The sequence below is a fragment of the Triturus cristatus genome, chromosome 5_2 (genome assembly GCF_964204655.1).
Source record: "Triturus cristatus chromosome 5_2, aTriCri1.1, whole genome shotgun sequence".
NCBI classification, from domain to species: domain Eukaryota; kingdom Metazoa; phylum Chordata; class Amphibia; order Caudata; family Salamandridae; genus Triturus; species Triturus cristatus.
This window is the reverse complement of record NC_140588.1, coordinates 55,469,248-55,496,911: the sequence shown is the minus strand read 5'-3', so window position 1 is coordinate 55,496,911 and position 27,664 is coordinate 55,469,248. Positions and strand designations below refer to the sequence as shown.

General features: G+C 47.9%; 1 protein-coding gene across 1 annotated transcript in view; it reads right to left on the bottom strand.

The window, feature by feature from the left end:
* The window catches only part of LOC146822649 (band 4.1-like protein 4B), a 1,026,350-nt gene that overhangs the window by 160,539 nt on the left and 838,147 nt on the right, over nucleotides 1–27,664 (bottom strand). The window contains exon 8 of the mRNA XM_085606258.1: nucleotides 8,392–8,469. Within this exon, the coding sequence (XP_085462384.1) occupies nucleotides 8,392–8,469 (78 nt within the window). The remainder of the gene's footprint in view (nucleotides 1–8,391; nucleotides 8,470–27,664) is intronic.

The following is a 27,664-nucleotide window of genomic DNA, read 5'->3' as shown; positions in this document are numbered from 1 at the left end:
TAAAGAAGAAGGGTGTTAAGACTCCTTGACCCCTTTAATTGCCAGAGATGCTAAATACAGAAGTGTATTTTCCTGCATGGACTTATTGGAAAGGCAGCAGATTTGTTTATTGGATTCTACCAATGAAGAGGTGCCAACAGCAGTCATGAAGTATGGGGTGATGTGGTTGAATTTCTTGCATAATAATCTAGTCTAGCTCCCAAGTGTCGAACATCTTTAAGTGGGGCAATGGATGCTTGGTCGGTTCATACTGTTACGGTGTTTCTGATTTCACCTCTGTAGATAACTAGCAAATGGACAACTGTTTAGAGATGAATTGAGGAGATGAGGTGGTGCCTTTTCTTATTTATTTATTTATTTATTTATTAGAATTTGTAAGGCGCAACAGCTACCCAAAAAGGGTTTCCCGGCGCCGGAATACAGCAAGAAAACCCGAACACAGGCTGATCAAGTTATTAGTTGAAGAGCCAGGTCTTAACGTGTTTACGGAAACTATCATAGTTTTCCTCCTTTCGGATGAAAAGGGGGAGCGCGTTCCAATTTATAGGGCCAAGAAAGGTGAAAGATCTACCACCCATTTTTGCCAGTTTAAATCTAGGGATGCAAAACTGTGAAAGTGATTGAGAGCGAAGACTGCGCCTTGGATAATAAAGTTGGGCTAAAGATGAAAGATAGTTAGGAGCCGTGCCTGCTTTAATTTTAAACATCAAGGTCAGAGCTTTAAAGCGAATTCGGTTTTCCACTTTAAGCCAATGGAGTTACCTCCGATGAATTGAGACCCCGGAGTTTTTCGGGATTTTGCAGAGTAGGCGGACTGCAGCGTTCTGAACGAGTTGCAGTCGATCTACTACCACTTTATTTGAGCCAAGATATAGTACATTACCGTAGTCAAGCCGAGAGGTTATTAAAGCATTGACAACGGTCTTCTGGGTAGAAAGAGGTAGCATCCATATGATTTTTCGTAGCCATTTAATGATGGTTAGGCAAAGACCCACTACTTTGTTGACTTGCTTCCTCATAGAAAGAGTGCTATCTAGGATAAAACCCAGGTTACGCACATGGGTCACTGGGGAAGGAATAGTGGCCAGTTGGTCTGGCCAATGGGCAGAATTCCACAAATCATGCTGCTTACCCAGAAGAAGAACCTCTGTCTTATTTCCATTTAACTTTAGTTGGTTGCTGGTCATCCAATTCAGAATGTTTTGCAGTCCCAACTTAAGGGGGGATGAGGAAGAAGGACTAGGATCTGAGAGGGAAAAAATAATCTGCGAATCGTCGGCGTAAGTCATCAGTGTGAGACCTGATTTTTCAGCAATGTCGGCTAATGGTCTTAAATAAATATTGAAAAACAACGGACTCAAGATGGAGCCCTGAGGTACGCCGTGGGAGATTTCAAAAGAGTCAGAGCAGGCTATGGAGGAGTTAATTTGGAAAGTCCTTCCGCTCAAAAAGGACCGGATCCAGTCCAATGCCTTGCCACAGATTCCATTTCTCCACAGGGCCTTGATCAGGATTTCATGAGAAATCGTATCAAAGGCCGCGCTTAGATCAAGGAGCACAAGCGCGACTGTCTGATTTTTGTCAAGCAGGTTTCTAATGTGCTCAGTGACTCCAAGGAGGGTGGTTTCCGTAGAGAAACCGACCCGAAAACCCGATTGCGAGGGGTGCAAAAGAGAATTTTTTTCCACAAAGGAGGCTAAGGTCGAGTGAACATGTCTCTCCAAGCATTTGGAAAAGGCAGGGAGCAGAGAGATAGGTCTATAATTTGCCAGGCACTCAGGCTCAGCCGTGGGTTTTTTAAGCAAAGGCGTAACCATGGCATGTTTCCAAAGGGTAGGGACATGTGAACACTCTAATGAGGTATTAAGCGTGTCAACAATGACCTCTAACGACTGGTCATCCAATAGTTTTAGGATCTTCATTGGGATAGGATCCCTAGGGGAGCCAGACTTAATCTTTTTAAATATGGATTTCAGTGAATCGCTCGTGATGGAGGGCCATACTGTTAAGGTGTTCTTTCTCAAGGAGACTGATTCGTAGTCGATAGAGGGGGGTGATACAATGTTGTTAGTGGAAATGTCCTGAATAATTCTCTCAATTTTCTCCACAAAGAAACAGCCAAGATCTTGACACTGTTTCGCGTTCAATGGGGGAGGTGATGCTGAGGTATGAGCTCCAGCAAGGTCCTTAACTAGACTAAACAGAGTCTTTGATTTATTTGAGGCTTCCGAAATAGAAGAAGAGACAAAGGAAGCGCGCGCTTTTACACAGGCAGAATGATATAAATTTCTAGCTTTATGATAAATGCCTTTCGCATCAGGATTGTAATCTTTGCGCCATTTGCGCTCCAAGACTTTACAACTTGCTTTTTCCCTTTTTAAAAGCTCATTGAACCAGGGGGCAGGAGGGCGGTGTCTGTTAACTTTATTTGCGATGGCGGGTAGACAATAATCTGCAGCCTCACGGAGCCATTTGTCAATGTCTTCCGCCAGGCGATTTATATCAGGACCTTTCCTGGGGGGGTTTAAATGAAGAGTCTGGTTCAATTCCACCAGGTCTACTAGCTTCCAATTTCTCCTCAGTGTAGCCGGGGCAATTATTTTAGAGTGAGCAGTAAGAGGAAATTTAATACTCAATTTAGTGAGATAGTGATCGGACCAACAAATGGGAGAAGTATTTAGCCAGTGAAGCTCCGTCATATTCGAAAAAACGGGGTCAAGTAAGTGTCCTTTATTATGAGTCGGGCCAGCATTTATTAAAGCAAAATTTAGGGCCTTTAGATCGTCTTGCAGATTTCTACAAGCTGCAATAGACTTGTCCTCCAAATGAAGGTTAAAATCACCGATAAGCGAAAAATTTGTTGATGCCATACAATATGGGGTAATGTGATTAGCTAAGGTGGACACCCATTTAGACGGATTCCCCGGTGGACGATACAACAATATGCCGGACATAGTAAAGTTCGAATTTAGGGAGATTTTAAAAAGTCCAGCTTCGCACTCCGGGATGTTAATATGTTCAAATGAGCATTTCAAATTCCTGTCGAAAATAATGGCGATCCCACCCCCCAACTGGTTTTGGCGATCAATCCTGGTAATTGCGTAATTAGCTGGGAGGGCTGTCGCCACATCAGGGCCCGCACTCTCGTGCAGCCATGTTTCCGTCAGAAAAAGGACACTGGGTTTGGCCTCTATAAGGAGGTTGAAAATATCCAGGTTGTGCCTGGGAAGTGAGCGACAATTTGTAGTGTACAACACATATTCCTTTGCCACTGCAGCACGAGGATGTTTGTGTTTTCTACGCCGTCTCACTACATCTGGGAAAGGTTGAGAGATGGAAGTGGAGAGATTGCATTTCATGCAGGCCGTATTTCCCATGATGCGGAGGTTAAGCAAGGTGCAGCATGGGTCGCGCGGCGGGCAGAGCGCTCGTAACTCCGCTGATGATCTTACCAGCCTCTCGCAGGCGGGAGGTGCAGAGTCCTCTGCCCCATGCCCCCTCCTGGCCCGGACGGGCACAGACGGGCTAGTCTTTGGCGTGTCTTCGCCGTGCTGAAGGCGTGCCCGCTGCGCACGTCCGCTGCGCATCCGGGGAGTGACCATAGTTATAGCGAACGGGAAGGCGTGGCTATCAGAGATGGGCGTATCCCTGTGCCTCGAGGGAGGTGATGGCGGCTCCGGACTCGCGCTTCCCACCCCAGCACAGACTCCGCTGAGCGGGTAGTGTCAATGCCCGGAAGCCCTGCCGATGCCAGGTAAGGAATGACTACAGTTTCTGACAAGTAAGCAGAAAAGTGCAGGTTAGCGACATGCAGGATGCTTAAAATATCTTTCACTAACAAACGAATATCCCCGGCTTCCGCCTCAAGGATGGTATTAAAAACGATAAGATAGGTAAAATCAATACAGTAATGTGCAAACTAGCAAGTAAACAGAAAGCAGTACAAAATTGAGCAGCGAAACCCCCGGCTTCCGCCTCAAGGGTAGCTGTAAACAAGTTGACAAGTGTGAGGGGCAAGTGTAGTGTGCACTTTAATGGTTTTGCACAGAAAACAATCTTCCCCATGGAAGTATTCAGCATTTCAAGTCAGATGCTAATTCTGGCTATATGGATCATATAATTAACCTTTAATCCGAAGATTACATCACTACAAATATTGGCAAGCTGTAACTCAAACATAGCATTTCAAAATAAAGCGGTGCATACATTTTACTTTAGGCTTTCATCATCCTTATTTTTTCCTATGCATGTTGCAGTGATAGTGGATGAAGTTGCCCTTTGGCTGGATACTGTCTCCCATTGTAAGGAGGGTTTAACTTTTCACAGCTACCATGAGATCATTCTTCAATGTCTTTTTCTTCCACGGTCTTTGGTGGATAAGCATGCCTGGTACACACTGGCTGTGAGGCATTCTAGTCATATTTTTCTATACAGGTCCAAAGCTTTCAGTAACTTTACCATTTGTTTGTGACATTTAGATTGGCAGGTCAGCGACAAAAGAATCTAACATGATCAGCAGGGAGATTGCTTCCACCAATGCATTTACATACTGTTTAGATGAGGTCCCACTGCCTTCAGAGATTCAGGTAAATATAGGTGTATGTATGTGGTATTTGTAAAGCAAAAACTGAGTCTAAAGACAGTTTAATGCAGTTCATGGCCTTTCCACTGTGGGGACAGCTTCATTTGCATTTACATGCAGCTGATATTTTCCAATGATGACTCCACAAACTCCAAGGAGTTTCTCAGAATCTCCATGCTATTCATCAAGAATTGGATGAATAATAATCAATTAAAACTGAACTCGGAAAAAAATGAAATCATCATCCCCCCAAAAATAAACTCCTGCATTGGATTCCTGCACACTGGCCCACGGAGTTAGGCCCTTCACCCACTCCAAAGATTACGATTAAGAGCCTGGGCATACAGATCGACTTGGATCCTTCCATGAGCAGGCAGATCGGCTCGGTCACCTCTGCATGCTTCTTCCAACTCCGGAAATTGCGAAAAATCTGAAGATTTTCAGCAGAGATACCGGCATCCAAATCCCTATTGCTTCGATCTCATCAAAAATTGATTATGCAAATGCGATGTACTTAGGCCTCCCACAAAATCAGAAACACAGTCTGCAGATGATACAATATCAGGTAAATATAAGTGTATGTATGTGGTATTTGTAAAGCAGAAACTGAGTCTAAAGACAGTTTAGTGCAGTGTATGGCCTTTCCACTGGGAGGACAGCTTCATTGGCTGCGATATACAGGGATCCTCTTTTTGAGATTTACAGAGCTGCTACCTTCTCCTCTCAGCATATGTTTGTTTACCTCTTTCAGCTTACGACTTTTGATATGGACAGGCACTCTTTGGTGTTGGCATCCGTCAGCCAATTTTTATTTGATTATTTGCAATTCTGGGAATTTTTGTTTCTTTTGTATTTATTTAATAATTTGATATAATGCCAATAAGGTAATACAAACAATTGATATCTTACATTCAGTCATAAAATTTAAAATACCTCCAAATACATATTATTCATTAAAACCCAATTCATAAATATCTGATAAATCCATGCTCAGAGCTATACAATTAAAAGTCTACAACTATAATCGATTCAAAGTAGCAAGCGGTTCTGAATTCTGGGAATAAATAATCACAAACTGTTGCAGAAGGTGTTGCTTTATAAAACATTAATTAGGAACACCCAATGCTTAATTTGCTCAGCACCAGCACTTAACTGTCAGCACCAGGGCTTGCAGGGGCACTGGGTGGTGCAGGCTTCAGCGGCCTTCCAAGAAGGGCCCTGGCATTTACCTTTTTTTTTTATTACAAATTAAGCACTGGGGACACGGTAGGTTATGTTTTGATATGCCAGATTATTAATGACTGGGTTACGGAAGAGGGACCGATAGATAATGCCCAGATTATTAAACACTAATCTTCATACTGTAAAGGAGTTTTCTAATCCTGATCCTGTGACCCCCCTATCACTGCTCACTGCTACACAAAAAGTATGTCATGATTTAAATCCTTTTTTTGTAGATAACATTTAAAAAATCCAAGAATCTATAGACTCTAGCCACAAGATAGTGGAAGAACTGTTAGGTAACACCAACTCCGATTCTTTGGCCCCCGTCCCTTGCCTAAACAAAGAATTTCTCTTTGAACTCCTGAATAAAGTATAATCAGGCTCCCCTAAGGATGTATGCTGCCCCCCCCCATATACAAAAATCAATTTATGTGGCATCCCCAGACACCATCCTCGCCCTGCTGAATCTATCCTTGACCCAAGGAATTGTGCCGTCAGTCTTTAACGAAGCTGTGGTTATTCCACTGCAAAAAAGAAAGGAATTGACCCTCAAAAGTTGGACACCTACAAGCCTATATCTCTTCTTCCCTTTCCGGCTAAATTACTGGAGACACATGTAGCCAAATTCTTTAGCTCCTTTATAAGGGGAACTCATTTTTTAGACGCCCATCAAGTAGGTTTTCGTCCATCCCACTCCACTGAATCTGTTATACTATCCATCATGGACGATCTAAAAGGAAAGGCAGACAAGGACAGCGCTCAGGCCCTGATTCTCCTGGACCTGTCTGCAGCATTCAGTACTGTTAAACATGATATACTGATGGAGCGTATTGCTGTAGCTGGTCTCAGAGGTGCTGCTCTGAGTTAGTTCAAATCCTTTTTAGAGGACCGGAAGCAATCAGTGAGGCTTTCGCCCTACAAATCCAGCACTGTTAATATGAGCTGTGGAGTACCATAGGGCTCCTCTTTATCCTTGCTTCTCTTTAATGTTTACATTCGCCCCCTCATAGTTAGACTTCATCAGATGGGGGTCAAGATCTAAAACTATGCTAACGACATGCAGCTGATCTTTTCCATTGATGACTCAACAAACTCCAAGGAGATTCTCAGAAACTCCCCGCTATTCAGCAAGAATTGGATGAATAATAATCAATTAAAATTGAACTCTGAAAAAAATGAAATCATCATGCCCAAAAACAAACTCCTGCATTGGACTCCTGCACACTGGCCCCCGGAGTGAGGCCCTGCACCCACTCCAAAGATTACGATTAAGAGCCTGGGCATACAGACCAACTTGTATCCTTCCATGAGCACGCAGATCAGCTCGGTCACCTGTGCATGCTTCTTCCAACTCCAGAGAGGCCAGCATCCAAATCACTATTGCTTTGATCTCATCAAAATTTGATTATGCAAATGCTATGTACTTAGACCTCCCACAAAATCAGAAACACAGTCTGCAGATGATACAAAATCAAGCCGCCAGAATTATTTACCAACAAGACAGATGTTGTCACATCAGGCTGCTGCTGAAAGACCTTCATTGGCACCCTGTGGAGCAGCGCTCTATGTTCAAAACAGGATGCATCCTGTTTAAAGCTATACATGGTATAGGTCCCAAGTATATATCCTCAAGAATTCACAACTACTCCCCACAGCGCACCCTAAGATCCATCCACATGAATCTATTGGTAGTCCCTAGATTCAGACGCAAACGGACAGGGGGTTCACGTTTTACAATACAGGGACCCAAATTCTGGAACTCTCTGCCTACATCTCTGAGATTAGAAACAGACCATTTGTGATTTAGAAAAAAGCTGAAGACCTGGCTTTTTACCCAAGCGCACAGTTAGATATGGACTTCTTTACCGGTTACTCCAGAATTAAACTCAGCGACAAGAGACCTGCAGGTGAACGTCCGCTTTAGAAATTCACAATAGATTAACATAAAACATTACTCCTCTCCAAACTCTTGCACTTCTCATTCATTGCAATCCACCAAACTACTTTCAGTCTGTTTGGCCCTTGGTGTTAGGTTGGATTGATCAGACGAAAACTGGAAATGTGACCCCTTTAGAGCCTCCAGTATTGGTTGGGCGGTGCGTGTATTTAAAGCATACTTTGGGAAGTTCCTGATTCAGATGTGGAGTTCATTGTTAATGAATGTGACCAGGAAAAATAGGACTAAGAGTGATGAATACTACAAGTAAATACTTCAAGCATTTGCAAAGTAACTTTTGAAGTATATAGTGGATGATGTTGGTGTGTGACAATAAGCATTATTAGTTATAAAAAACAGACAAATTACAAAACTTGATCAGATAAAAGTGTGATATTTCTGTAAATGGATTGAGGGGAGGCCTACAGATTGATCAGGTTAGTCAATTCATTCAGTATTCAAATTAGTCAGTTAATTATGGATGAACTTCAACAACAAAATCCTCAAAGCAGTGTTGCATACATAAACACATACAGAAAACACAAGCTAGAAAGAATGTTATAATACGGTGAGATTAATGTTAACAAAAATAAACAGACGATACATTCAATTCTTCAAAAACATATCTATTCAAATAAGAACTATTTACCATGGGTGTTGCTTCTGTGAAGTCCATGAGTAGGTCGCCTGGCTCCAATGAATATGAGCTGCTTACGCTTGTTGGGCTCTAAATACAGATACAAATGATGCATATAGGATCATTGGTCAAGAAGGTTAGCAGGGAGTTTATTCATAAAAAGAAGAAAGTGATGTACTGAGAAAAAGCACAGTTGGTATTATAGGATGGTCATCTTAGTCAACGTCATCACAGACACTGTTTCCAGTACTGGTCTTTCATATGTCAACTTAATACAACCTGGGTGTTGTAGTCATGGCCTCATTCTGTTCAGCCAATAGCACTAACACAGCTGGTACTAATGATGACATCAAGTGAGGTGATAACCCTGGTAGGCCTATGTTACAATTTAGTTATCAAACTCACCAATCTCACTATAGACACTTGGATGATGCAAATAGGATATATGCTTCTAAAGCATAATAGAACTTCTTACCTCTATGTTGACAAGGGATATGTGAGTGAATGGTTACACAGCCATCGTATGATCAACCCAGAAATGCTTTGAAGTGCCATGACTTTTGGAAGCCTTACGTCAGGGTTGCTCAAATTGATCTTTAAGCTGATGGTATTAGAGTCCCAGGATTACCATTGACAATGCAAACTTTTTCTATTTGCAAATGTACCTCAAGTGTGTGTGTTGAAAATCTGGTGTAGACCGTCTCCCTTTGGAAATCAGAGTTATATGCAGTTGATCGGATGTTTACTAAGATGTTTGTTAAGATTTGTTTTTTAAATCTGATATAATTATTGTGTTCACTGATTACTATACTTTAAATAAAAAACTTACAAACTCTGGTCTGATTTTCTGTAAGTACATCCGATAAAACAAACTGAATATTTATAGTCATTAATGCTCTGGTATTCAAATTCATCCATGAATTTGAGAGGTCACTCCTTGCACCTTTGGAAAACATTTGCACTTCAGCTCATTTATATAAAAGTTGAAGCATATGTTCATGAACTATCAGTGTGGGACTACAGCAGAGTAATGGTATTAACAATACTGCAATTGTGTGGAGGATTGAATTAGCTGCACAAGTGATTTTTTGGGGGGCGGTACTGGCAAATCAGTCTTGACCCAGCTCCAGTAAGAACATTCCAGCCTGAACTGCCAGGTCCTTCCTGAACCGGAACTAAGGGACCCCAAGAATCATTTTGCCCTGATTACGGCTCATCAGGCAGGCAGGTATAGCATGGTTTCAGTGGCACATGACCACAGTACTCCTCTCTGGGCATCCCTGTCAAACTTCGGGCATCCACTGCAACAATAACCAGGAAATGGATGGAATGCTTTAATTAATCTCAGCCATTGGCAATTGCTCAGGCTTAACAGTTCCCATTGGAGCAGGGTCACTACTGATTTGCTTATGGCGGAGCCCAGACTGAGGTGGCATGGTGTGCAAAATAACGATGGACTGGGATGCTGTCCTGAATAATTACCTGTAGCTGAGATGAATTCAAGCATTCCATCCATCAGTTTTTTGTATTCTTTAGTCTGTTTCCCTAAGTGCGATAGGTATGCCCAGACATGAGCCCATGTTCACTTTGTCACATTAACTGAGCTACACCTGGCTGATGAGCCCCTACTATGGCGAAAATGGCCCCGGGATGTTTGTGTTCCAGTTCAGGGAGGACCTAGTCTGGCACACTATTCCCACTGGAGCAGAGTCAGGAATGATTTGCATATGGCTGAGTTAAAACTGAGGTGGCATGGTGTGCAAAATGATGATGAACAGAGGTGTGCCCTGAGTAATTACAAGTGGCTGAGATTAATTCAAGCATTCCATTCATCACTTTTTTGTATATTTTACTGTATCCAATGGGAGCAATGCAGGCTTCCTCCTCTCATCTCAATCAACACGCAATATGGGAGAAGGGAGAATTCAGAGTCACTGGATAACACTGCACTGACTTGTCACTATATGGGGCACTGACATACGCAGTTTGGAATGGACAAAAAAAGGTATCCTGTTAATCAGCCAGGAATATTCTGCATCATACCTTAACATGGATAGCATGAATAGCATATGCCATAATGATATTTCTGTGTAACTAATTCTCTCTGGTCTTGTTGTATGAAGTACTTATCTACCAGCTCTCCTTCTCAGTTGGAAAGATAACTACTTCAGGTTTTAAAATATGCACCTTGTATTACTGATTGATTTAGATTCTAACTTGTATCTTTTGCAAAAGAACAGTAATTAGCAGCCATTAAAGGTTTTTTTTCCCAACATTATTTTATTGATTTTTCACATAACTGAGCACAGCAGACATAATGAACAATCAGCAATGCAGTGACAATTTGTGGAGAGAGACATGCAGCATAGCGACAAATAATCCATGAATGCACATTTGACAAATAGCAGGAGTAGCATTATAATACAATAGGCAGTTTGTAGCAGGGGCGTCTTACACAATTCTCGTGTGAGAGAAACAGCACATCACAATGCATGATTAAAAAGGAAGCAATATGCACAGGTGCATAGACATCATACAATAGAAGGCAGTACTCAGGCTGTAAGATATAATAATTAGGGTGGGGATCATGAATCGTGTCCGATGTCTGCAGGATGCTCCAGGAGATACGATTGGTGCGGGCACCAAATATCCCGGGGACATGATGAGGCCGCAAGAAGGTCAGCATATGTGCATGTTTGATCCTGCCAAAGTGTCATGTCCCCAATCCATTCCTTGAATTTGGGTGCTCTTCCCCGACCCCACCTGCAGGCTACCCGCCGTCTAGCCAGTAGTAAGCAAAATGAGACAAATTTACGGTGTGCTACTGGTATCTGCTCTGTGTATCCGAGTAAAGCCAGGAGAGACGACCTCGGGAGGGACGAGGAAGTCATGAGATCCAATGCTGTGAACACTTGTTGCCAATACGTGTGGACCGAGCAACAGCTCCAGGCAAGGTGGAGCAAATCAGCAGCTTCCGCCCTACATCTGTCACACCGATTTGTGTCTCTCAACCCAAATTTGTGTAATTTAACCGGGGTGTAATAGCTGCGATGTAAGAATTTGTAGAGGGTGATGCGCAGCCGACTACGGAAGGAGACCTGTTCAGTCTGCTTACAGCAGAACACCCATTGTTGATCTGTGATGTCTTGCTCGAGTTTAGCCGACCATTTATCCCGAGCAGCACATGGAGGGAATCGGTGTCAGTATATAGGCTATGATATAGTGTAGATACTAGGTGAGAGGCGGTGCTCGCACGTTGTGTGTGGTGCAAGGGGGCAACCATCGGGGGTTCTAGAGGGTATGCGGGGGTACAAGCTTTAAGTCCTTGGTGTAGTCAGACATAAAGGAAAGTCTCCATGGCGGAAGGTGGGGTCTGAATACAACTGTTGGAGAGTACGAAATTTGCCATTTAAGTACAGATCGCCCCAACATTGGAGATGGCGTGCAATTTTAACTCTTTTAAAGACGCCTTCTTGCAGTAGTGGCATCTTCGGATGATATATAAGCGGGAGTAACAGGGAATAGAGTAAGGGAGCATGCAAGCGGCGCGCAATGCGGTTCCATGTTTTGACCGTGCAATCTACCGAGGATGGGCAGGGTGCACGAGGGGTGACTGTTGCCAATATAACCCCATCTAGTGGGATAGGGTCCGCAAGCCAGTGCTCAGTCACAACATGAGGTGTGTACCTGGGAGGGTGGAACCAGTAGTGGGCATAATGTGCTTGGGCACAAAGGTAATATAATTCAAAGTTGGTAACATCAAAGCCTCTCTGGGAGTATGGTTGCTCAAGTATGTCCCACTGTATGCGCGGTTGCTTGCCCCCCCACACCAGTCTAATCAGCTCTGCTCGTAGAGAGGAGAAAAAATATCGTCCCGGATCATACGGGATGTTTAAAAACAGATATAAAATTTTTGGGAGGACCACCATTTTAATAAGGGAAATAAGGCCTGCCATAGTGAGGGGGAGTGCGTTCCACCTAGTTATGCAGCCAGTAACATGGTCTAATGTTCGCCCGTAGTTAAGCCTCATCAACTCCTCGTGGTCTGCAGTGACGTGAATTCCTAGATACTTTACTTCAGTAGAGCACCATTCAATGGGGAAGTCTGTGTCAAATGGTGTAACCGAAGTGGTAAGTGGAAAGATTTGAGATTTGGTCCAATTTATATGGATACCAGAAAGACCACCAAACCAGACGAACTCTCGATGGAGCGGCTAAAGTTTCTGCTGCGGCTCCTTGACATATAGGGTAACATCATCTGCATACAGATAAATGAGAATTGGGGGAAGAAAGCAACAAAGGGCCTTTTCCTAGTGATGTTGCCTGAGCTTGGCCGCAAGGTGTTCTATGGCAAGGGCGAACAGGAGAGGAGATAGCAGGCATCCCTTCCGGGGGCCCTGGGAGAGGGGCATTGAGGAGGATACATGACCGTTGATCAGAACTTTTGCCTTCAGGGAAGTATAGAGGAGGCGAATCCAAGCTAAGAAGCCGACGGGAAGCCCCATGCATTGAAGAATAGTAAATAGGTAGTCCCATTCTACAGAGTCAAAGGCCTTCATGGCATCTAGAAAGACCGCCACTAGTGCCAATTGTGGGTCGACATTTTGTAATATAGAAAAAAGCATCCGGATATTATGAGAAGTCGCCCTACCAGGGATGACCCCGGCTTGGTCAGGTAAAACCAGCTTCTCCATCAGGAGACTGAGGCAATTAGCCAATAATTTAGGCAGAATTATTGCATCAGTATTGATGAGGGAGAGGGGTCGATAGGAGTCGCAACAGTCCGCAGGTTTGCTGGGTTTCAGGAGTGAGGTAATGAGTGCCTCTCTCATCGATGCAGGAAGGATCTGAGCTTTCTGGGCCTCTATGTAGACTTCTTTCAGCACTGGAAGCAATTGGTCAATATACGTTTTGTAAAAATCTATGGGGAACTCATCAGAGCCCGGTGCCCTCCCTAATTTCATCTGCATAATAGCTTCCCGAATCTCATCATCCTCAAATGGTGCAGCTAAAAATTCCCTCTGGTGATCCCTCAGCCAACTCAGCATAACATCCTCAAGATAGTGAGAGAGATCGGGGGAGCAGTACGACGAGTACTGTAGATGTCTGTGTAAAATTCAGTGAACGTGTGCAAGATCCCAAGACCATCTCTGTGACACACCCCAGCTCTATCAACCACATCTAATATATAATTAGAAAAGCGGGGCTGTCAAATTTCAGTCGCCAGTGCCCTGCCGTGTCTTTCCGCGTCCCCATAGCGATGGGCAATGCAGTATTTGCCCCAGAATTTGGTCTCACGCTCCGCCGTAGTGGTATAGTCAGCAAGCTTTTCCAGGAGTGAAGCCCTCTGGGCTTCTGACGTCTCGTTCCACATATCTTTTTCGAGTTACTTTAATTCACTTTCAAGATGTCGCAGGTTCCGTCGGATATTTCCAAGGACTCCGAAGCTTTTTTTTTTTTTTTTTTTTTTTTTTTTTTGAAACCGTTTATTGCATCCATAAAAAGGTTACAGGTATGGGCCTACAACCGCACGGCCGGCCGCTAAAGCATCACAAATATAGTACATACAGACAGTAAAGGTCCCTCAGCGGTGTACAGTAGAAACACAGGAGTAATCAACGGTGCAGGCCTCACGGCGTCCTGCCACAGAGTACGGTTTCATTTTAAGGACTAACAACATCAACAAAAACCCACAACCGCAAGGCAACCCGAGATTCAAGATGACAACACTTGCTCCATAGTGGGGGATCAAGACTGGCAGGAAAGATCTGAAGAGGGGGATGGGAGGAGATCAAGGACTGGGGGGCCGCGTGCCCGCGGCCGAGCAAGAGGGTCCAGCTAGGGAGACGGAGCAGGCGAGGCAGCGCGCAGCTGTGGTGGCTCACAAATGCCCCCACGGTAGGCGTTCCAGGGGCCCCAGATTTTCACCCACGCCCCAGGCTTACCCCTCGCCACATACACCACCCTTTCACGGAACATACACCAATCCATGTGCTCTTTCCAGGCCGACACCGCAGGGGGCCTCTGGGATCCCCACAATTGAGCAATATCACGTTTCGCTATCATGTATCCCAGAGTCACCCACCGCGTCTGCGGAACCGAGTAGTCATTCGGTTCCCATACATTCAACAAGCACCTCCTCGCTTCGGGCAGCAGCGCTACACGCGTGACCACACGCAGGACCTCATGCACACCACGCCAGAATCGCTCCACCTTCGGGCACTCCCACAGTATATGCATAAAAGTCGCCAACGCACCACAGCCACGCTTACACAGTCCGTCCACGGCAAAACCCATACGTAGAAGCCTCGGCCCCGTCACGTAGACCCGGTGAAGAATCTTGAGCTGGACGAAACGAAGGCGAGCCGGGATGGCCACCTCTTTCGGAGAGGCCACCGCGGACATCCAATCCTCGTCGTCCAGCTCCAGCCCGTCGGCCACCCAAGCCTCGCGTAGACTAGTTAACAGGCACGATCTATCATTAATCAGCTTCTTGTATATGAGGGAGATCGTGCTGTCCGGGACATGGCCATCCAGCACTCTGTCCTCCAGGGGGGAAGACTCCGGAATGGATGCAACATCCGGGAAGACGGAGCCCAGCGCATGGCGGACCTGCAGGTACCGAAAGTACTCACTGCCCTGCAGCTGGAACTCCGCCTGCAGCGTCTCAAAAGTTTTGAATCCCCCCCTCGTCCAGAGATCCCCCACTGTGCTGATTCCGATCGTGTCCCACTTCTCGAAGCCCTTCGATGTCCACAGGGAGCCCAGTCTCTCAGAGGCATACAGTGGAGACGCCCGGGTCAAACGGTCCTTCCACCCCATAGCTGCATTAGCCGCGTGCCAAACCCGCACCATTACACGCGTCGGTCCCGTCAGACGGGAGTCAGGCGCGCCAGAGTACAGCGCTCGATTGTAATCGCCACCGGGCAGGAGCATCTTGTCCATCTCGAATGCCGGGTTCAGGGCGGGCCCGTAAAGGCCATGATTAATTGCAGCTAGCTGGGAGGCCCAGTAATACCGTTTAATGTCCGGGAGGGCGACCCCTCCATCGTACCACGGGAGCGTCAGTTTAGCCAGAGCAATACGCGGCCTCCCGTCCCAGAACAGGCGCCGCTGAAGGCCCTCCACCTCACGAAAGTAGCGTGCCGGGACCATATCCATAGTGTTCTGGAGGGCGTAGAGGAAGCGCGGCAAGGACATCATTTTAAACAAGGCCGCTCGACCGAGCGGCGAGAGCGGGAGACGCCGCCAGCGCACCACATCCTCCTTCAAACGCTGGAGAGGGGGCAGCAGATTCCGCTCATAGCGGGCCTCCGGGTCAAGAGTGATATATATACCCAAGTACCGGAAACCCTGGGAGGCAATCTGGATCGGGCAGTCCCGCGGCAGGACCGGAGCCTCCCCGGAAAGCACGTAGACGCAGGATTTCGCCCAGTTAATGACTAGGCCTGAGTTGCGACCGAAGGAGCGCAAAACATCAACTAGGACGATCAGGGACTTGCGCGGGGAGGCGAGATACAAAAGGATATCGTCCGCGTAGAGGGACACGCGGTCCTCGTGCTCGGGGGTCCAGCGGAGACCACGGATGGAAGGGTGCCACCGCAGCCACTCCGCCAGGGGCTCCAGGGCCAGGGCGAACAGAAGAGGCGACAGGGGACAACCCTGTCGCGTGCCCCGCCCCAGCGCGAACGGAGTCGACACACGCCCGTTCACCACCACCTGCGCCATCGGGCCCGAATATAGTAATTTGACCCAGCTGATGAAACCCGGGCCGAACCCAAACTTCGCGAGCATCGCCCAGAGATATGGCCATTCGAGCGTATCAAACGCCATGGTGGCGTCCAAGGACGCCAAGATGGCTGGCTCCCGCACAAATGGGACACGCGCAAGCACGCCGTGCAAGCGCCGTAGATTAAGAGCCGTGTTGCGGCGTGGGATAAAGCCCGATTGGTCTTGATGGACCAAATCGCCCACCACGCCAACCAACCGGTTAGCCAACACCTTGGCGAGGATTTTGGGCTCCGCGTTCAAAAGCGAAATCGGCCGATAGGATGTGACCCGTTCACGGGGCTTCCCCTCCTTGTGGATTACCACAATTGTGGCCAGACGCTGGTCCGGCGGGAGGGAGCCCTGCGAGTGGGCCGCGAGGAACATCGCACGCAGGTGGGGTGCCAGCACATCCGGGCGTAACTTATATAGCTCAATGGGAATGCCATTGGGGCCCATGGCCTTGCCGGATGAAATCGAGCGAATAGCCGAGGCAATTTCGTCCGAGGTGGGAGGGACGTCCAGCGAATCTCTGTCTTCCGCCGTAAGGGAGGGGAGTGCAATATCCCGAAGCAGGGCACGGGAGTCCGCCTCCGAACAGGGAGAAGCAGGGGAGTAGACTCCGCGGAAATAATCCGCGAAACAGGAGACAATGGCTTCCGGCTCCGTGGCACACGCACCATCCACACTCTCAATCAAAGGCACCACTCGGCTCGCTCTCTCTCTCTTATCCAACCACGCAATCAATTTACCGGCCTTATCACCCACATCATACAAGCGCCCCTGCTGCTCTCTACCAAGGCCCCTGGCCGCCTCCGTGACGAGGGCCCGGTAGGCCGCCTGCTTTAACTGCAGAACATGTAACTTGGCGTCTGTTACCCCGTTCCCCAGGTCACCCTCCAATTCCGCAATCTCGGCCTCCACCCGGGTCACCTCCTCCCGCTCACGCCGCCGGGCACTGGCAATAAAGGAGAGGGCCTCCCCTCTAAGAACCACTTTGAAAGCCTCCCATAGGGAGATGGCAGATGGGACCGACCCCACATTCTCCTCAAAATAGCGCTGCAAGGATGTGATCAAGTCGGCACGAATGGTGGGGTCGCGCAGATACCAGGCGTTAATCGGGGCCACCCTGCCATCCCCCCTCGGGAAGACATCGAAATGCAACAACAATGGGGAGTGGTCTGAAATACCCCATGCCAGATGGCGCACCTCTCCCACCCTCCCCGCATGGGCCGCTGGGACAAGGATGTAATCAAGCCGCGAAAGACTACCATGGGCCCCCGAGTGGAAGGTGTATTGTTGCAATACGGGATGCTTTAGGCGCCAACAATCCACCAGGCCCAGTGTGTCTAAAAGGCCAGGCAGCCACGCCTGTGCCCGGGGGAGGTCCCTAGGGGGATGGCGATCCATAGATCCAGAAACAACCGCATTAAAGTCCCCTCCAACCACCAATAGGCCACTCGGAAGTTCCAGAAGGAGGCGCCCCAGGTCCGCAAATGTAGTGGCCTGTAGCCCAGGCGGGACGTACACCGACACAAAACTGAACACTCTACCCTCCATACGTCCCGCCAGAGCAATGTAACGTCCCCTCTCATCGTGGTGCACCTCATCAATCTCCAACGGGAGCGAGTTCCTAACCATAATACCCACCCCCCGCGAGCCTGAGGTGAAGCCAGAGTGGGCCGCCAGACGATATCCCCTCCGATTCATTGCATGAAAGGTGTTACCTATAAGGTGCGTCTCTTGCAGAAAGACAACATCTGGGGAAATACGTTTTAAATACTGCAGGACCACACCACGCTTAATCCTATCCCCCAGGCCGTTAACATTCCATGACAACACAGTCAAGTCCCTACCCCCCATCATACGTCGAAACAATCGGTCGTCCCCCACCGAGCAGTCTAAAGACAACAAAACAGTTGCAGGATTGCCTTGCGGTACGAACAAACAACACACCCCCCCCACCCCCCGGTCCCAACAAAACTCCCCCCTCCCTGCACCCCTGCATGAGCCCAGACAGCCCCCCCAAAGTGCAGTGTGCCTGTCGCCCCATAGCTAAATACTAACTAGTCCCCCAGAGGAGGAGGGAAGCCCCCAGCAGACCCCACATGACCTCCATGGGAGGGGAACCTACAGAAGCAGTATGTGGTGAAGGAACAATGTCCCGAGTAAGGCAATACAGTCACCCCTCAATTCTGATCCAGCGGGCCCTCCTCGCCAGCTGCGCTCCCCCCACCCCCCCGGCCCCGATCCCCAGGCAAGGTGTCCAACCAGTCCCCAGCCGCCTCGGGCCGGTCGAAGAAGTGCGTGCGACCATCCACCTCCACCCGCAGCTTAGCCGGGAAGAGCATTGAGTACTTAAGATTTAGGTCCCTTAAACGACGTTTGATGCCAATAAAGCTCTGCCGCTGCTTCTGGACCGCCGGGGTAAAGTCTGGGTAGAAGTTTACGTCCATGTTGTCCAACCTGACCGGTCCCTGTTGCCTGGAGGTCTGGAGGATGGCATCTCGGTCCCGAAAATTAAAGATTCGGGCAATAAGGGGCCGCGGCGGGGCACCGGTCTTAGGGCGGCCCCCGGGGACCCGGTGGGCACGTTCCACCGCAAAAAACTTACTCAGCCCCCAGGGCTGGAGATGGGTCAGGATCAAGTCTTCCACGAAGAGATCCGCCGCCTCCGCCTCACGTCCCTCCGGCACACCAATAATGCGGATATTATTCCTCCGGGCGCGACCCTCGGAATCCTCCAGTCGCCGGTCCATCAGGGCGCTCGCCTGGCCAAGCCGGCGCACCTCCTTCTGGAGGGCCACCACGTCAGTCGTGAGGCTCGTTGTGGTGTGGGTCAGGGAATCGACTCGGTCGTTCGTCTTTGACAAGTCCGCCCTCACAAGGCCCACATCCACCAGGACCGAGTCAATTTTTTGCGACAAGGTATCAAAACGCTGGTCCACTGAGGCCTTCAGTTCAGCGATGGCGCCCATGACGTCCCGGAGGGTTAGATCCACTGGATGGGCAGGTGTCTCCGTCGGTCCCACCGGGGATGACCGCGTTGTCTCCGGAGAACCCTTTTGGAGCGTGTAGCGGTCCATACTATTGGCCTGGTGCGCCGTGCCACGGCGGGTCGTCTTCACCTTCGCCCGGTCGCCATCTTGTTTGGTGGCCATGCTGGCCCTTCCACCGTCGTGCCAAGATCTCCAAACGGGCCGTCACACCAGATCACGGGTGTCAAGGAGGCGACCACAGAGCCGCGGGTCGACCCACCGCCGGCGGGCCAGCTGGGCACCTGGACAAGGCCACACCACCGCACCCCGCTCCGCAGCCCGACCTCGCCAGAGAGCAAGGAGGGCGCAAAAGCGAAAGTGAAAGTGCGGGGTGCGCGAGTCGCCCAGCCCCGCTCGCCGCTGTTATTCACCTTGTCCCCGGATCGCGCCACTACTCCAATCCGGGGGGCCGGCGAGGAGAAGGCCGCAACCTTCAGTCGATGTTCCCACCGGTGTTCGGGGTCCGATTCGAGCCCAAAAAACGGGTAGTGCCTCAGCTCGGGTTCCCCGACACAGTCCCCTTAACAAGGACAGGATATTTCCAGGATTCATTCAGGAGGTCGCGGAGGTCCTCGGGAGCCTCGCACCTACGCGGCCATCTTGGTTGCGCGCTAGGCTCCTCACTCCGAAGCTTTTTGACATGCACGTGCCACGCATAGTAACTTTAAAAGCCTCCCAGATCATGCTCACATGTGCGACTGAGCCTTTATTTCTTGTAAAAAAATCCGCAATCTACCCCCCTAGCTCCGTCCTAAAGACAGTATCCAGAAGTGCCTCCGGCACAAGTCTCCAGCAACGCGGGAGGCAATCAGATTGGGAGGAGCAATCATCATACATTCTGGTGTGTGGTCTGAGTAGGTCCTGGCCATATGCTCTGCCAAAAGAATCAAAAGGCCAACCCCCCGGGAGCAGACCCAGTAGTCCAACCGAGACCAAGACGAGTGTACTGAAGTATAATATGTGCCCGCTCTCTCGGCCGGATGCACATGATGCCATACATCTATAAGCCCATGATCTAAAAACAGCCGGTAAAGGGAATCTTGAGTTCTGGTGTAATGATGTGGGAGAGGGTGGGACCTATCAGTGGAAGGGCATAAGGTAGTGTTAAAATCTCCCCCCCATATGATGTGAGTGGATCCCGCCTTAAATATTTGTCCCCAAAGGGTGGTGAAGTAATCAGGGTCGTCCGTGTTTGGCCCATAGCAACAAACGAGCATAACTGATTGTGTACCCAGCGTACCCCAGAGCATGCAACTCCTGCCTGAGGGGTCACTGAAGGCGCCACCGAAAATGGCTTGTAGGCCCATAAACAATCCTCTAAGCGGCGACCGCGACCTGGGTCATTTTCTGGCACTTCACTCAATGGTTGCCTCTAGTCGTATACGTTATCCAGCCACCATTAATTCAGCAAGGCGAGGTCTTCAATTCCTCGGGCTTGCCGCTGCAACACGCCTTCCTCTGGCGATGTAGTTGGTCATCATTTTTTGAATTGTATTATTATTGTCAGGTCCATTGAAAATTGTTTTTTCGCATCATTAATGACAAAAAAGATTCTTAAAAAATATTTTCGAATACGAAATAAAAAAAATATATATTTTCCAAAAAGGATGATTCCAATCACTGAGTGGCACGAGTGATTGTTAAATTTGATTGTGTAATTTGTATCAGTACTGGCACTTTCTTGTTTTTTGATTATTGAGTTGGCCTAGCCTTGCTGATTATGGGTCAGAACCCTTTATTGATTACGACGAGTTAGACCGTGTAGCAGCCTTTTGTTGTCAAAGGTGAGCCTGCACTGACGACCATCTGACTTCCCCATTCTGTGCAAAGGTACCACAATATGTGTACAAAAGGAGGAACAACAGCGGGAAGCGCACCCCAAGGAGCTGTTTGGATGACGTGTTGAATGATGCCAGGCCGTCTAGTGCACTAATGTCACCACCGTGAGGAGGAGATGCCACACTCCAGTGGAAGTCCGGGCGTTCAGCAACAGTACCCGCCGGTGTGGCCAGGGGTAAGTACAGTGATCCACCTGCGGAGTGGCAAGCAGCGGGATAGGAGGTCAGTAAGCCCCGTAGGTCAAATGGCAGGCCGCTGTGGTGTACCCTCAAATGTGTGCCAGGTAAGGGTACATCACAAGTGTGGCTGGAGAATGTCCAACTGCGAGATAACACTGCCGGGTCAGGAGGGTGTAGGAGATAGCTCAAGGCAGTGCGCTGGGGTCTAGCACCGTTACGGCGCCACAAAGGGGTAGTCCAGGTGGGGCAAGCACAATGTGCAACTACGTAGGGATCAGGAATCCAGTGCAGAAACAGGACGTGAGTGGGTTCAGGCAGGCAAATTATCCCAGCACCACCACATGCAGGACAACATCCCATCAGTTGCGTGTGGCCTAAGCTTCAGCGCACGGCGATGTCAGGGATCTGAATGTGCCAGTAAAGGGCGCCAGCAGCCCTGTCCAGACGGACGGAGATAAGGCCATTTAGTGGACCTACTCGGATTCAGCAAAATATCCGAGTTCTAAGCTATCCTCTCCCATAACAATCATAGAAAGAGGACTAAGGAGAAAGGATTAAAACAAAATCCCTAGGAACCAAAAAAGGACTAGCAACTTCACAATATCTCCCAACATCCATCAAATTAGGTCGCAATCAGCTCTCCCCTCACAACAATCACAGAAAGAAGACTTATTCCACTGAAACAGAAAAAGGACATTCAAGAGCTTCATGAATTAGAGGAAGGTTATTAGGCCCCACTTCTCTATGAAAAACTGATTTATGGCCAATATAAACAATTTGATAAATAAGTTAATTAAATAATCAGTGAAGAGTAACATGTCCACTGTAAATAAGGATATAAAGAATTAATCACTTATTTTAAAATAAATAAAATTCGGCATTCGCAGAATAATTTTAGTATTACATTTTTTAATAATTATGAATAACAATACTTACCAGCAATAAGATAATCTGATCAATGGTGATTGGATCAATAGGAGTGCTACAGCAAAGATACTAAGATAATATGACTATAGGAAATAATCTGTCATGAAAATAGGTAAGACGTGTTCCCCCAGCCGCAATGAGACACTCACTGAATGCAGATCACCGGAGCCGCAAACCGGCGGAATTAAGGTGAGCAGAGCAGCAGCAGGGAGCTGAGGGAAGCGGAGGTGTGACCAAGAAGGGCGTCAACTCAGAGCAGCACGCTGCAGAGATTTGCGCTGGGGGAAAGGCTGTTGCCTGATGGCTTATGTGGTGTAGCAAAAACAGGGGCCATGCACAAGAAGACCATCGCAAAGTAAATAATAGCAAGAAGAAAGCATGCGCCCAACACCGCAACAACACAGGATGCACACATGTCCTAAGGGAGGGAGCCATCGGCTAACACGCAAGAAAGACGCGCACAGTGAGGTCGGTAACACTAACAGAGAAATAAACCACAGAGGAGAGGGAGACCACCTTTATGCCCCCAAAAAAGACTAGCAATATAGTGTCCAGTTACTTTGTTCCAACTGAGAAAAAAGACACAAGTGCACGACAGGACACAGAAGGAGAAATGGCGCTCACAAAGGAAGACTTGGGGCAAGACCTGGCCAAGTGGGGACATCTAACACACCAATTTTCTAATAATGGCCACCACGAGTGGGCCACTTTCTAAAGCACTCCTTCTCCCCTTGTTGGGGAGGGATCCGGCATTTATGCCCTGGAGTCTCAGAGACCCCTCTGAAAGAGTCCACAGCAACAAGGGAGTCTCACACCGCGGAGGCCTGGGTTTTTATCCCATTACCGCTGGAAGCACAGCACTGTACACCGTGACCAGTGCGCTCTTTGGAACTTTTGGACTATGCCCCCCTAGGCGGAAACTATAACCTTTCTGTATGTACTGCGGTGCCCGAGCAACCTTTGACCGATGACCGGTAGAGCTGTCCCACACAGCTATAGAGGAGTATGGCTCTGGTTCACCCCTCGGCTGTCACCTACCCAGCCGGATGTCGGACACTGTTTTTCCTCTTCTACCTGTTGTGCCTCATACACCCTTCCCCTCCTCTTCCCTCCATTATTCTCCGTCTACCTCCCCTATTCCTTCCTTGTCTCCCCTAATCTTCCCTCCCTTGCCTATTTTTTTTCCTCATGTTCATGCTATTCTTTTGTACTCATGTAATTCCTGTTACTGCGCTCCAGTAACTGATGTAACTTTGTAACCATGTTCTGAAACAATGTTTCTTCCTCGTGTAAAGGGCTCTGATACCTCCGGGTCCAGCCAGCGCAATTGAAAACTCGATAAATAAAAATAAAATAAGGCCCACCAAAGCATGCACAGGTAGCACACCAAGCAGTCCACAGATGACTCCACAAAAATGGAGCGGCAGTTCGAGAAGCACAGCAGGTGGGGTCAGAGGCTGCCGCCCATGGACGGTAGTCAGCGAGGGGCGCAGGGAGATGAACCCTCAGGGGCCCATCGGGGTCCTCAGCCGCACCACCACCTCAGCGCTCTGGCTGCGAGAAAATCCAGGTCGATGAGCAGCGGGATTGACCCCCCCGCAGCGCCTCCCGTTGTATGCAAGGGCGTCCGCTGTGCGTAGTATGTTCTAAAACCTCAAAGCTTCGAGTAGCAAGGAACTGCCGATCAACGGGGGATGTCCAATGCACACGTATGGCAGATCAAGCAGCATGGGCGATGGAGCGTAGCCAGCAAAGGGTGATGGTAGATGTGGAATAATGGCGCGCACACAATGTAATCAATTTCTGCCAGAGCAGGCACCTCACCGCATTCTCCGGTAATCGTCCCACAACTGCGCTCCAGGTAGAGGGCCTTAGTCCAGACAGCAGGCAGACCGGTAGCACAGGGGGCGAAAGGGCCGGCCAAAAGGGCCTTCTGCCATGTGGAATCCCTGCGGTCGCCTGGCAGAGGCAGCCATTCAGGCTACCAGGAGCGTCAGCACGTGTGCCCCCTGCAGCATGAAGACCGGTCAGAAGCCGCTTAGCAGAGTCGGAAAGCTGCAATCTTTGCCACACCTCTGCAGGATACTTAGATCAACAGGCAGTCAGCTTCAAAGGCAGGATTCATAAGGTAGGTGTAAGGATAAATGCCGGGTCATGCACCAAGCAGCCAGAGCCTCACAGGCGTGCGGCCATCTTGGTCGGCGCCACTTAGAGCCCCCCTAGCAGCCATTAAAGTTCAATGAGACCCCTTCTAAACAACTGTAGCACTTACTAAATACAACTTGTGCCCTGCATGCACATTTATATATACATAAAATAAGCAATCATATGCACAATGTTAGAATTTTTCCTTTTCATTCATGGACAAATCCAAATAAATAAAAAAATGTAAGCAATCCTAAAAGTCTTAACCTACTTAGGCCAAATGTTCAATTAATAGTTCAAAGTTTGTTTCTCAACAATACCGGACTGACAGAATATTTCTTTGTATTCAAACTTCTCTTCATCAAGCGCTCAAGAAAGTAAATTTTCAGTTGACATAAACAGGGCTCAGCTGACATTTGGACACTAGACCTGGTTGTTGCCAAGAGAGATGTGGCGAGGTAGGGGGAGGTGGCGGAGACACCCATGATGAAAGGATGGAGGAAGGGTTTGGACCTCTATATGGCCACCGAACATGTGACCTATACCACCAGGGGATGCACACATACATTTCACAAAATATGGGGCCCATGGAGACGCGTCTGCGGGCTAGACCTACCAGATAATGTTCCAGGCAATACACCTCCTGTAGCCAACCACACTGATGCAGTGGATTAAGATATGTACTGCTGGACAAGCTAAACACATGTTGAAAGTCCCGTCCCACTAATGCCTAGATAAGACCATATGTTAGGGATATAACAACGCTGAGATAAATGTTCTCACTTAATAGTTTTTACTGGTATGATTACTGCATGATCCTTCTAAAATGTACCTCATGCAGAACTAGTTATCGTTCTGGATGTTGTTACTGTACTTCTTGCAATATTTAAGATGCAAAGGAAGAAAAACACACAATAAAAATATTTGTAAAAAAGAAAGTACATTTTTTCCCAACGTGAATTATAATTCAATAAGGTATTGGGTCCTGACTGCAGCAACATTTTAGCACAATTGCATAGCAAGGATGGGCTGAAACGCAAGAGATTGTATACCCGATAATCAAAAATGGCCACAACGATCTCCAACCATCATGAGAGTTCAAGGATTGCTGCGATTTGTAGTTGCCAGGTGCCGTAACATAGTTTGCTCTCAACAAGCACAAAATCTTTCCATGCTTGAAATAAACTCAGGGCAAATTGGTTCAAATATTATTCCCCACACTTACCAAGCCATCATTGTTAACAGATGCTTCATGGCCCACATCCTGCCCCCTCTGACTTTAAATTCCTGCATATGTACTGCAAAGGAAAAACTGGTGGTGGGTCAACATTTTGCTGTAAGGATTCTATTGATTAAATGAAATTTGATCATAGATTAGTTGGACTCAATATTTCACCTAATGCTTTCACCACACTTTGGGGTATTTTTGTCTGCCACCCTCCTGGTGGCGTTGAACTTGGTATAGAATTTGCTGATGGTATTAATGTATTGGCCTTGTGGGCCTCTAAATATCTTTAGGGGACTTTAATGCATGGATGGACTCACCACCATCTATCTGTTTCTGGTATTTTGCTCCATTCTTGTCCTCATGCAATTGGCTGCTCTGCTTACTCCTTTAGTTGTGTATTATCTTGACCTTCCAGAGAGCCCGCAGAGCCTACAGCCAGTGTTGTCGAAGCTGAAGCAGGGAAGGAGCCTGCTGCTTTCCGCCTGTTTCAACGTTGTCATTCTCGACATTTTCGACTCGCCGAGTGAGCGAGGAAGCAAGCGGCGTCCCGCAGAAGTAGATTTCTTTGATCTTTGTTCAGTGACGAGGTTGAGCTCGGAGCAGTGCATTGTGGCAGCAAGCAGGAGGCGATAGTTTTTCAGACATAAGACCCCCCAGGATTGCGTGGTGGAGGTAGTGGCCGTGGCAGCAGCAGAGAACAGCAGAAAACTGAAGGTAGAGGGGCAGGGGGCAAAAGGTCATCAACAAGAGGCTGCGGAGGCTGTCGAGCCCGTGGAGAGTGGAACGTGGAGTGCTGCCCAGTTCGCCTCCCAGCCGCTTCCCCAGCGTGTCCCAGTGTGATCTGACCCCAGCCTGACTGACTCTGCAATCCATTTCGGGACCCCCTGAGAGTTGAGAGCTGGAGACTGAAGCTTGTACATCGCACATTGCACTGGGGTCGGTCCAAATTTGTTGAGGCTTTGTTGTGATATTAAAAGCCTCCCTTTACCAACACAAAATACTAAAACAGCTGTTCACTTAGCAGCGCAAATTACATCTCTTAATTTACATCTCAAACCACAGACAAACTGAATGAGGTCCGGGAAAGTGAGACGGAGCATTACAAGCGTTATTAATAATTGGAAAAGGAAAAATAAGATCCTCAAAACTTCAACTGGTTCCCAGGAAAAAACGTCTCAAATGACAGCAAACTGGGAGTATGAACTGTTGGCAGAACTAGATGAGAAAATTGAGTCAGAAGGAGTACTCCCATCAGCTGCGAAAGCACCAAAAACCAGCTACCAACCAAAAATCTATTCTAAATTTTACTTTGTAAAAGATGCGGGGGCATTGCTAACCTTTGCTAACAACATACAAAGGGGACCACCCTCCCCACTACACCCAGAAAAAAGCATTCCTAAAGAAACAGGGAGAATAGAGATGAGGGTAGGAAAAACGGATCCCACACAGAGAAACGGTACTGGAAGTCAGCAGGATCAGGAGCAAAAAACAGAAGGAGTTGGGGTAGGAATCACCAGCCAAGAGCAAAGCCAACATTGGAAGCATGTTAAAGATGAGCTTCTTAAGAGCACTATCCGGGGCCTGTATTCTCCGAGAAATCCACTGGAACCTAACATTATAATCTGACCTCGCCAAACAAAAGTAGAGGCAACATGTTTAGATGCAATAGCCTCCACCTTCGATACGCTCCCAGAAATGAAAGCTGAAGCTCCCACCACAGCAGAATCACCAACAAAGGTAGATGAAGTAAGCGCCCTACAAAAGATCACAGATGAACCACCCCTAGACCATACCGGGCCGGATCCGATAAGTCATCACAGTAGGGACCAGGGAAGGGATTCAACGACTACTGGTACCACTGTACGAGACCCAGAAGGACTCTAGCCAATTCTCATGTCTAAGGCTTCTGACAATAGAACCGATACGTTTGGTGCTGTCGAAGAAGAGACCCCAAGCCTGACAAGAAGCAATATATCCTTTCTCACAACAGAAGAGTGGGAGAAACTGGTCTTCACATACTCTTTGGGAAAAGATGATACGTCAAATCAGGACACAGGCAAAGCAACGAAGGATGAGACTGAGAATTTACCAACAGAAGAAAATAAATTATGGGCGTCCTTATTAAATACCATGCAACTTTCAACAAAAGCAATGGAATATCA